The following is a 12,672-nucleotide window of genomic DNA, read 5'->3' on the forward strand; positions in this document are numbered from 1 at the left end:
ATCCGATAAAGGGCTACTTAAAAATTTTTCTGAATCCCATATACATGATGTTACATGGTCGGATCATGCCCATATTAGCATTAAGGTTAAAAACTCGAATTCTCATCAGGGAGCATATATATGGCGCATGAACAATTTTCTGCTGCAACAGAAAGAAAATAAAGAGTATATTTATAGTAAACTTAAAGAATTTTTCTTCAATAACGAGGGATCTGTATCCGACCCGGCAACATTATGGAACGCGCACAAATCATATATTAGAGGCATATTCATTCAATTGGGTTCAAGAGAAAAAAGAAGACGATCCAAAAAATTAGATGACTTAATTGATAATATAAAATCCTTAGACGCACTAAATAGAACTAAACCCTCAATTACACTCAAAAACACTATATTTAAATTGAGACATGAACTGAGAGCAATCTTAATTGATTCTTATGATATTAAGTTAAGACGACTAAAAGCAAACTCTTATGCTACCAACAATAAGGCCGGTAAGATGTTAGCTCACAGGATCAAGGGATACAGGACAAAAAGTAAAATCCCCTTTTTATGTGACCCGATTACTCAAACAAAGATCTTACATCCACAAAAAATTGCGGACGAATTCGGTGTGTACTATGAGAAGCTTTATAACCTTAACAAAGACAGCAACACACATCAACCCTCAGTGGATGAAATACAATCTTTTCTAGCAAATCTCAATCTGCCAAAAATCTCGACCCGCGATCTAGAAAAGCTCAACGCTCCCTTCAATGATATAGAACTACTAATGACTATCAATTCCCTACCAAAATCCAAAGCACCTGGACCTGACGGATTCACTAATGAATATGTTAAAATGTATGGTAAATTGTTAGTCCCTCATATGTCGAGAGTATATAATCATTCGGCTTCAAAATCCAGCTTCCCTAGGGAAATGCTGTCTGCATTAATAATGACACTTCCCAAACCGGGTAAAGAACCAACCTCACCTCCAAATTTTCGCCCCTATATCCCTACTCAATGTAGATATAAAGATATTTGCTAAAACAATTTCAAACAGACTCGTTAATTTGATTCCTAAATTGGTACATTTAGATCAAACGGGATTCACAAAAGGTCGCCAAGCATCTGATGCAACCAGAAGATTGATAGACATAATCCACAACATTAATATTACTGGAACGCCTTCTCTGCTTCTGTCACTAGATGCAGAGAAGGCGTTTGATAGGATTAATTGGACATATTTACGTATGACTCTTCAAAAGTTCGGTTTTGAAGGATTCATTCTAAAATCAATTTTAGCTCTGTATTCTTCTCCAAATGCAAAAGTACTGGCATCTAACTTTATCTCTCAATCCTTTTCCATATCCAACGGGACCAGACAGGGGTGTCCTTTATCCCCCCTCCTGTTTAATCTCCTAATGGAACCATTGGCTGAACATGTTAGGACTAACAAAAATATTGCTGGAATATCTATAGGAGAGAGATCCCATAAAATCAGCCTATTTGCTGACGATGTTATAATGATGATAACCAACCCATACAGCTCCCTAACAGAAATCAGTAAACTGTTAACTTGGTTTAGTAAAATATCTTATTATAAAGTGAATACGTCCAAATCCTCGATCCTAGACATGAATATAGATGCAGTAAATAGTGCTATATTACAACACAAATTCCCGTACTCCTGGGCGGACTCCGAAATCCCTTATTTGGGTATCCAATTAACTAAAACTACCAAAGATTTATTTGCGAAGAACCATTTACCTTTGAGACAAAAATTGCATTTAGAACTAACCAAATTGGGGGAAAAGGAACTTTCTTGGTGGGGCAGACTATCTGCTTTTAAAATGATGCATCTGCCACAAGTACTGTACATATTCCGTTGTATTCCAATTCCAATCCCGGCCAGTTATTTTAAATCCCTACAATCCCTTCTCTCAAAATTTGTATGGCAAGGGAAAAGATCTCGGTGCGCTCACCATAAACTTATTAAGCATAGGATGTGGGGAGGAGTGGGTTATGTGGATTTTATGGATTACTATCACAGCTCCATATTAACCCAACTTAAAGAATGGTTTCAGGCATCTCCCACAAATTCTTGGGGATACATAGAATCCTCATATAGTTTACAAAAACCAACAAAAACTTGGCTATTTGGAGCACTTATAGGACTGAAAATCCCCTCACACCTGCCTCCATCTATGAAAATATCCATATCTTCTTGGCTGAAGTTCTTAAAACACACTGAGAACTCATTCCCAAAAGTCACAATAGATATTCCATTAAAAACAATACAGGTTATTTCATCCTCGGAGATAATTGATGTGTGGCATTCTCACGGGATAAAGCAAATTCAGGACCTCTACATCCAAAATGAAATTAAATCTTTTGAGACGATAAAATCTGAATTTCAATTGCCCCAATCACATCTTGTTCATTACAAAAAGATTTTTAAATGTTTAAAAAATTTTAACCCTGCAAATCTCAAAATTTGTAAACATGCCTGGAATTTCTTCAATTCCACAGATATACAAGTTAAAGGTATCTCTTTTTTCTATAATTTGCTTCAGGGAAAAAAAGAATTTGCTAAATCTGATTCACTCAAACAATGGGAGAAGGATCTTGATCTCTCCTTTACAGATGGTCAATGGAAAGCAGCATGTGTAATAAATCATACGGTATCCAGATGCGCTACGTTGTGGGAGCTAACAGTCAAAATAAACCTGAGGTGGTACTACACACCTAATGTATTGGCTAAATTTGGAGCTCAACACTCGGATACATGCTGGAGAGAATGTGGTGGCAAGGGAGACCTTCTCCATATACTATGGAATTGTCCCAAGTTAAAAGAATATTGGGAAAATATTTTCAACATATTAAACAATTTAGCTAATACCAATATAAAACCGAACCCAGCTTTGGCATTGTTATCCCTAGGTGTGGAATGTATTCAGGCTAGTAAAAGGACTTCGGCCATAAACTTACTCTTAGCAGCTAGACTTTCGATCACCAGAAGGTGGAAAGTTTCATGTCCTCCTTCGGTGATGGAAGTTGTAGACTTAACAAATCTTCATATGACATATGAAAGACTGTGGGCTATGTCCCAAAACACTTTACAAAAATTCGATGTTGCATGGTCACCATGGAAAAATTGGATCAATCTAAATATTTAACTGTTTAAAAAGAGAAGAAATCTTTACTAAAGTATTCTCTTGATTTTCTAATATATTACTTTCTTACAATCTTTGAATGGTAAAGTAATAATTCTGAGAAGTTACTATGATGTAGATGTTATGTATACCTGTAGTATAAGCAATGATAATATCTCTGCTACACTTGAAAATAGTTGACTTGTATATACAGGAGGAAATTTAACCTTTAAGTTATGCAACGACAAGATAACATATTATTCATACCAATATTATAAACCTTACGAATGGATGTTGTATACAACGGTATAAGTATTGCTGAAACTTACACGTTTGATGTATATGTATATGTTTCTATATGTTCTAATAAAAAATATTGAAACAAAAATTAACCACTTAAGCCCCGGACCTTTAGGCAGCTAAAATGCCCAGGCCAGGTTTTGCGATTCAGCACTGCGTCGCTTTAACAGACAATTTCGCGGTCGTGCGACGTGGCTCCCAAACAGAATTGGCGTCCTTTTTTTCCCCCCACAAATAGAGCTTTCTTTTGGTGGTATTTGATCACCTCTGCGGTTTTTATTTTTTGCGCTATAAACAAAAATAAATAGTGACAATTTTGAAAAAAATTCAATATTTTTTACTTTTTGCTATAATAAATATCCCCCCTCAGTTTAGGCCGATACGTATTCTTCTACCTATTTTTGGTAAAAAAAATAAAAATAAAAATCGCAATAAGCGTTTATCGGTTGGTTTGCGCAAAATGTATAGCGTTAATAAAACTATCCACTATTTTGCAATTTATTTATTTATTTTTTACTACTAATGGTGGCGATCAGCGATTTTTTTCGTGACTGCCACATTATGGCGGACCCTTCGGACAATTTTGACACATTTTTGGGACCATTGTCATTTTCACAGCAAAAAATGCATTTAAATTGCATTGTTTATTGTGAAAATGACAGTTGCAGTTTGGGAGTTAACCACAAGGGGGCGCTGTAGGAGTTATGTTTCACCCAGTGTGTGTTTACAACTGTAGGGGGGTGTGGCTGTAGGTCTGACGTCATCGATCGAGTCTCCCTATAAAAGGGATCACACGATCGATGCGCCGCCACAGTGAAGCACGGGGAAGCCGTGTTTACATACGGCTCTCCCCGTTCTTCAGCTCCGGGGAGCGATCGCGAGGGGGCGGCTAGAAACGAATAGCAGCGCCCTCGTCACGGATCGCTCCCCGCGCGTTACCAACCGCCGCATGTACCGGGGGGCGTCCCGATCGGACCCCCGACAAGGCGGGGACGTACATGTACGCCCATCTGCCTGTACGTGCCATTCTGTGGATGTATATGTACATGCGGCGGTCGTTAACCGGTTAAGAGAGTGATGACATGTTGGGTGGTTATTTACTCGGTGCAGCCTCTTTTAAATTTTACAAAAATAAAAAAAATTTATGGGTATTATGTGTTTGTGTGCATGAAATAAATAAAATTATTTATTCCTGAAAATATGTTTGATAAAATGACTGCAAAAAAATATTCTGCAACATAAAAAAAAAAAATTGCAACGCCCACCATTTTATTGTCCAGAGTGTCTGCTTTCAGAAAATATTAAATACCGTATTTATCGCGGTATAACGCGCTCCCGCGTATACCGCGCACCCCTAAAGTTCCCCCGAATCCTGTGGAAAAAAAAAAAATGTTTTTTTTTGTACTTAGTTTTGGCGTCTTGCGCGGCGTCCATCGGCGGCCTCGTCGCGTCCGTCTGCGGCTTCGGGTGTCCTCTTCGTCGGGTCCGGCGTCCTTCTGCGGCTTCGGGGTGTCCCCTTCGTCGGGTCCGGCGTCCTTCCCGCGCCGAGTTTTGACTACTGCGCCGACATATACAGAGCGCAGTACACTTGTGTATTGTCGGCAATGCTCGGCAACTCTCGCGCTGACGTCCTTGTACGTCCAGGACGTGAGCGCGGAAGGAGCCGAGACTGCCCGACTATACCCGAGTGTACTGTGCTCGGTATATGTCAGCGCAGTATTCAAAACTCGGCGCGGGAAAGCGGGTATCGGCGTATACCGCGCACCCACGATTTTGCCCTTATTTTCAGGACAAAAAAGTGCACGGTATACACTGATAAATACGGTATTTTATAAGTCCTAAACATATTTTAGCGAAAAATGCTTATTATTAACTGTTGGTAAATGCCTATATATATATATATATATATATATATATATATATATATATATATATATATATATATATATATATATATATATATATATATATATATATTTTTTTTGTTCCTTATACATCTGCAGTTTAGCTATAAAATGCAAAACTAAAATCTTATATTTGTTGGCGTCAGTGGCCGGCTCCTCTCACCTCCTGCAGGGCCTTCATCCTGTGCAGCGCATCCAGGGCCTTGGCAGCATCATTGGAAGCCAGGAACTTCCTCTTGAGGATGGCCATGGGCACCTCTGGGCTGGGGGTCAGGTGCAGGTTGTGTATGGGCTCCAGGGTCATGCGAGGGGCCACAGTTTTACCGCTGCTCTGGAACTGGCTCACCTTCATCTTAGAAATTGTCTGATGAGGGAAAAAAAAGCAACAAGATACAGAAGATCAATAACAAAGTCTCACTGGGTTTATAGATTTCACCCCCGACAAAACAGACCACAATCACACATACACAGTACATCTCTGCCATGCATGCACATACTCCCCTGTGTTGCCCCTTTAAAACGTCACGTTTGAGCCGACATCACAGTGCCTCCAATTTCCCAAGCAGTGTTGTCAGCTCTTCCTACTGGACTACAGAGCTCCCCCCACCCTTCATTGATTTCTGTCCCAGCAATGCTGCTACCTTGACTTCTAGAAGCCTGTCCACAGACCATGTATAGGAAGAGGCCACATGCATGGTACAAGAGATGGTCAGAGACTGCAGACACCCTACACGAGATGGTCAGAGACTGCAGACACCCTACACGAGATGGTCAGAGACTGCAGACACACTACACGAGATGGTCAGAGACTGCAGACACACTACACGAGATGGTCAGAGACTGCAGACACACTACACGAGATGGTCAGAGACTGCAGACACACTACACGAGATGGTCAGAGACTGCAGACACACTACAGGAGATGGTCAGAGACTGCAGACACACTACAGGAGATGGTCAGAGACTGCAGACACACTACAGGAGATGGTCAGAGACTGCAGACACACTACACGAGATGGTCAGAGACTGCAGACACACTACAGGAGATGGTCAGAGACTGCAGACACACTACAGGAGATGGTCAGAGACTGCAGACACACTACAGGAGATGGTCAGAGACTGCAGACACACTACAGGAGATGGTCAGAGACTGCAGACACACTACACGAGATGGGCAGAGACTGCAGACACACTACACGAGATGGGCAGAGACTGCAGACACACTACACGAGATGGGCAGAGACTGCAGACACACTACACGAGATGGGCAGAGACTGCAGACACACTACACGAGATGGGCAGAGACTGCAGACACACTACACGAGATGGGCAGAGACTGCAGACACACTACACGAGATGGGCAGAGACTCTTCACATTGTTGGAGCCTGGGGATATGTTTCAAGAGAGTCATAGACTGGAGACACAACACACAAGACCCGCTACAAATCGAAAGGAGAACAAAGATGTGCAGTCCAGGGCCACGGCTGTGGAACGCGCCACCAACCATCATCCGCATGGGAGATAATCATCGCACCTTCAGGAAAAAACTGAAGACCCACCTCTTCTGAAGGACGACTCTGGATACAGTGCCTTGAGGCGATTTAGTTCGCAATTGTTAGCGCTACATAAGTTACTCACTCACAAGACTGCTAGAGATCACTGATATAACAGTGCAAGTAAAGTAAAAGTGTGTCATGATACAGGAGATGGCCAGAGACTGCAGACACGATACAGGAGATGGCCAGAGACTGCAGACACGATACAGGAGATGGTCAGAGACTGCAGACACGATACAGGAGATGGTCAGAGACTGCAGACACGATACAGGAGATGGTCAGAGACTGCAGACACGATACAGGAGATGGTCAGAGACTGCAGACACGATACAGGAGATGGTCAGAGACTGCAGACACGATACAGGAGATGGTCAGAGAGTGCAGACACACTACAGGAGATGGTCAGAGAGTGCAGACACACTACAGGAGATGGTCAGAGAGTGCAGACACACTACAGGAGATGGTCAGAGAGTGCAGACACACTACAGGAGATGGTCAGAGAGTGCAGACACACTACAGGAGATGGTCAGAGAGTGCAGACACACTACAGGAGATGGTCAGAGAGTGCAGACACACTACAGGAGATGGTCAGAGAGTGCAGAAACAAACCAACAAGTCCATCACTCACCCGGTTCCCAAACTGCATCACATGACTGGTGTTGGTGTGTTGCTTGACCAGTAAAAACTGTTTGTGTAATGTTTCCTTGGACAGATCCTCCTAGAAGACAAATAATTTATCATTTATATGAAGTCATAGAACAGAAAACACCCCATCACATACTGTGTGCATGTAAGTGTATAACAATGCATTGCGTCATTGCTAACCAATTGTCCTAAAAATGGTGGCGATTTACAATAAACTGCACTTTAATTTAGGGGTCAGGTGACAGCCATGGGCATGGCTTTCATTATTCCTTGCAAGTGTGGTGAGCGTAGTCACATATGCAAGTTCCTCCGACAGCATGGCTCCTGCTCAAAGCCACTGTCAGTCAAGCCGAGCTGGGGGTTGCATGTACAGGAGGTGTGGTTACATGTACTAGACACATAGGTGTGCGCACAGGGTGTGCCTGGCAGCGGCGGTGCGTCCATAATGGGCGCAAGAGCGCCGCCCCGTCTCTCCCCATGCACCATCACTCAAGTGTACAATACATATGCCCTGTACACACGATCGGTCCATCCGATGAAAACGGTCTGATGGATTTTTCCATCAGTTATCCGATGAAGCTGACTTTTATCAGTCTTGCCTACACAACATCGGTTAAAAAAAAAAAAAAAACGATCGTGTCAGAACGCGGTGACGTAAAACACGACGACGTGCCGAAAAAAAAAAAATGAAGTTCAATGCTTCCGAGCATGCGTCGACTTGATTCTGAGCATGCATGGATTTTTAAACCGATGGACGTGCCTACAGACGATCGTTTTTTTCTATAGGTTTTTTATCTATCAGATAATTTTAAAACAAGTTCCCAATTTTTTAACCGATGGATAAATAACCGATGGGGCCCACACACAATCGGTTTGGTCCGATGAAAACGGTCCACCATAGCGTTTTCATCAGACAAACTGATCGTGTGTACGCGGCAATAGAGATTCATGCATTGCATGAATCTATGTATTGGCGCAGCTGCCGCCCACTATTTAGGTGGTCGGCCCCCTGGTGAGCGCCGGTTATCTGAATAACATTAGTTTAGTTAGCGAGGCTGCGTTTGATGGGCACAGCGAGGCTGCGTTTGATGGGCACAGCGAGGCTGCGTTTGATGGGCACAGCGAGGCTGCGTTTGATGGGCACAGCGAGGCTGCGTTTGATGGGCACAGCGAGGCTGCGTTTGATGGGCACAGCGAGGCTGCGTTTGTTTTTGTTTGCGCCCCCCAAAAATGTTGAGCACCAGCCGCCAACTGGTGCCTGGGCACACCATAATCACCTAGTGCACATTAGCATTGTCACTCCGTGTGGCAGTGGGGAGATGGGAAAGTATACAGGGGGGGGGGGGGGGGGGGGGGTCTCACCATGTCGGAATCCTCCATCCAGCTGACACTGTACAGATCACCGAGGTATGTGTCTCGCTTCTCATCATAATAACAAGCATAAGAGGACTCATGGGAGTTGGCTGCGGTGGTGGCATAAACTGAAAAAAAATATAAACATAAAAGATGTAAATATAAAATAGACAGTGATCCGTATAACAACTATGGGGAGGGATTTACTAAAACTGGAAAGTGAAAAATCTGGTGCAGCTGTGCATAGAAACCAATCAGCTTCTAACTTCAGCATGTTCAATAAACCACTTAAGGACCGAGCCTCTTTCTGAGATTTTTGAGAAAATGACTTAGAACCCCCAAACATACATACACACACTCTAGAGAATAAAATGGCGGTCGTTGCAATACCTTTTGTCACACCGTATTTGCATAGCAGGCTTAAAAGTGCCCTTTTTAAAAAAGAAAAAAACTTTTTTTAACCACTTCCCACCCGGTCAATAGACGTCTATTGACAATAGATGCCAATCAGTGCCCACAAATGGCTGAGCGTGTACAATCTCACCATGCCTTCGGTACAGACAATGGTAACCGCTGCATTAGAGGCGCCACCCCCCTAATCCAAGCACCCAGCCCCTAATCTACATGCAGGGCACCAGACGCATAGATCTCAATTTTTTTTTTTTTTTACTGATCACTGCTGTTCCCCCCACAATATTGGACTGAGTACAGGGATGAAATAATTCCCATGAACGTGTGTGGGAGTTACATCATCCCAGGCCGGTCAATCAAGACTCCAAACCTGTAAAGATGTCAGCAGTGGTGATAGACATCGCATCACTGGGTGGGGCTTTGATAAGCAAGGGTGCCATTAGGTGCAAATATGCTGGGCTTATATATCCCTACATATATTTTTCACTCCAGTTCAGCCATTCAAGATGCTGAACCCAGAAGATGAGCAGCAGCAGCAATGGAGCGCTCAATGAGGTTGGGGGATGTAGCATCGCTGAAAAGGGCCAAAGAGACTGAGGATGTAACATCGCTGGAGGGGTACAAAGACACTGGGGATGTAACATCCCTGGAGAGGACCAAAGAAATTGGGGATGCAACATCCCTGGAGAGGGTTAAGGAGGCTGCAGACGCAGCATTGCTGGAGAGGACCAAGGAGACAGCATCACCATAGGGGACCAAGACTGGGGTTCCATCATCGCTGAAAGGGACCAAGAATGGGGTTCTAGCATCGCTGAAAGGGACCAAGACTGGGGTTCAAGCATCGCTGAAAGGGACCAAGACTGGGGTTCTAGCATCGCTGAAAGGGACCAAGAATGGGGTTCTAGCATCGCTGAAAGGGACCAAGAATGGGGTTCTAGCATCGCTGAAAGGGACCAAGAATGGGGTTCTAGCATCGCTGAAAGGGACCAAGAATGGGGTTCTAGCATCGCTGAAAGGGACCAAGAATGGGGTTCTAGCATCGCTGAAAGGGACCAAGAATGGGGTTCTAGCATCGCTGAAAGGGACCAAGAATGGGGTTCTAGCATCGCTGAAAGGGACCAAGAATGGGGTTCTAGCATCGCTGAAAGGGACCAAGAATGGGGACCTAGCATCGCTGGATGGGTCCAAGGAAACTGGAGACCCAGCATCGCCAGAAGGGACTAGCAATGCTGAGGAGACCAAGAATACTGGGGACATAGCATCCTTGGAGGCGACCTAGGAGACTGAGGATGTAGCATCACTGGAGGTGACCTATGAGACCAAGGACGTAGCATCACTGGAGGTGACCTATGAGACCAAGGACATAGCATCACTGGAGGTGACCTATGAGACCAAGGACATAGCATCACTGGAGGTGACCTATGAGACCAAGGACATAGCATCACTGGAGGTGACCTATGAGACCAAGGACATAGCATCACTGGAGGCGACCTATGAGACCAAGGACATAGCATCACTGGAGGCGACCTATGAGACCAAGAACATAGCATCACTGGAGGCGACCTATGAGACCAAGGACATAGCATCACTGGAGGCGACCTATGAGACTGAGGATGTAGCATCACTGGAGGCGACCTATGAGACTGAGGATGTAGCATCACTGGAGGCGACCTATGAGACTGGGGATGTAGCATTACTATAGGGGACCAAGACTGGGGACATCTGCTAGTTGTGGAGAGAATTCCTCCCACTTCCTGAGGTGTCTCCGAGAGCAATTGAAGAAATTCCCCCAAGTGGACGCTGACCACCCCAAAAAAATGGGGTGGTCAGACATTATCCCAGACTCCAAAAAAAAAAAAAAAAAAGTTTGGGCTTTAGATTCATGTTAATAAAAGCTACAAAGTGTAATGTGTGGATCACAGCGTTTTAAAGTAACCCCGTGATCCTGGATGATGGACCGTCATGTGATTTGTCAGCACAATACACAGCTACCATTACAACGCATCACGTGAGATACAAAGCCGTTCTCAGTTCTGCAATTTAATTGTGACTCTGCGCACCACAGCTGATGAATGGGTTGGGGGAGGGGGGGGGGGGGGCGAATGTACAGACATCTGCAAATCTGTAAAATAATTTGGAAGCATAATTATATAAGGAAGTGAAACCACGAGATGCAAATACAGGTAGTGAGAATACGAAGGAGGAGAAATTTAGGAAGTCACCATCAACCGCCAGATAGAGACGCCCCTCTTCCATGCTCGTCATTCCCACAATCATCACTGACAGCAGAGGAAGATTTCTGTCAGCAAATTACAATAAATGACTTTTCCACAGAATTTCTGAACCCCCTTCATCTCCTGTCATCAGGATGCCCGAGACCTGAAATACCCGGCTCTTTTTTTGGTCATTTTGCTAAATTAATATAATAATAAAAAAAAATAAAAATAATAGCTGTCAGTAAATAATTTATACAGCTATAAAGTTTCTTTTTTTCGATTTTGAGCATTTCGCAATACAATCTATTTTTAAAAGAAAATCCTGACTCGGTTTGATGCAAACAGGATTCAAGCCTCCGCAGTACCGCATTTGTCCAAAGGTGCAGGGGCGCCGGTGACACTTAAGGCCGTTTGGAAATACCGTTTCCGAATGTTTAGGAGCCTTTCCGAGTGCAGCCGAACTGTCTGAGGCCTAGATTCGTGTAGGGCGGCTTTACGTTGTGTGGACGTAGCGCATCTTATTTACGCTACGCCTCCGCTACTTAGAGAGGCAAGTGCTGCATTCACAAAGCACTTGCGTCCTAAGTTACGACGGCGTATCGCAAATCGGCCGGCGTAAGCGCGCGTAATTCAAAGTAGGCAGGTCGTGGGCGTGTTGCATTTAAATTAAGCGTGACCCCATGTAGATGCATGGCCGAACGAATGGCGCATGCTCAGTATCATGTCGTATTTACGCCCAAAGACACGCTGGCTCAATGCCTGTGACGTGAACGTAACCTACGCACAGCCCCATTCACGTACGACTTACGTAAAAGACGTAAAAATATACGCTTGTTCCGACGTCGATACCTCGCATGGGCTGCGCTACCTAGAGACCTGCTTTATCTTTACGCCGGCCTATGTCTTACGTAAACGACGTAACTAATTGCGACGGGCGTACGTACGTTCGTGAATCGGCGTATCTTGCTCATTTACATATTCGACGCGGAAATCAACAGAAGCGCCACCTAGCGGCCAGCGTAAATATGCACCCCAAGATACGCCGGCGTAGGAGACTTACGCCGCTCGTATCTTGGCCAAATCCATGCGTAACTGATTCTATGAATCAGGCGCATAGATACAACGGCGGCCATTCAGACTTACGACAGC

The 12,672-nt window shown here is 44.1% G+C and overlaps 1 protein-coding gene across 1 annotated transcript in view; it reads right to left on the reverse strand.

Moving 5' to 3' along the window:
• The window catches only part of LGMN (legumain), a 35,747-nt gene that overhangs the window by 5,860 nt on the left and 17,215 nt on the right, over positions 1-12,672 (reverse strand). The window contains exons 9-11 of the mRNA XM_040333464.1: positions 8,906-9,024; positions 7,527-7,616; positions 5,505-5,705 (exon numbers count right to left, since the gene is read on the reverse strand). Coding sequence (XP_040189398.1) covers positions 5,505-5,705; positions 7,527-7,616; positions 8,906-9,024 — 410 coding nt within the window. The remainder of the gene's footprint in view (positions 1-5,504; positions 5,706-7,526; positions 7,617-8,905; positions 9,025-12,672) is intronic.

Source organism: Rana temporaria, chromosome 13, assembly GCF_905171775.1.
Source record: "Rana temporaria chromosome 13, aRanTem1.1, whole genome shotgun sequence".
Classification (NCBI taxonomy): Eukaryota; Metazoa; Chordata; class Amphibia; order Anura; family Ranidae; genus Rana; species Rana temporaria.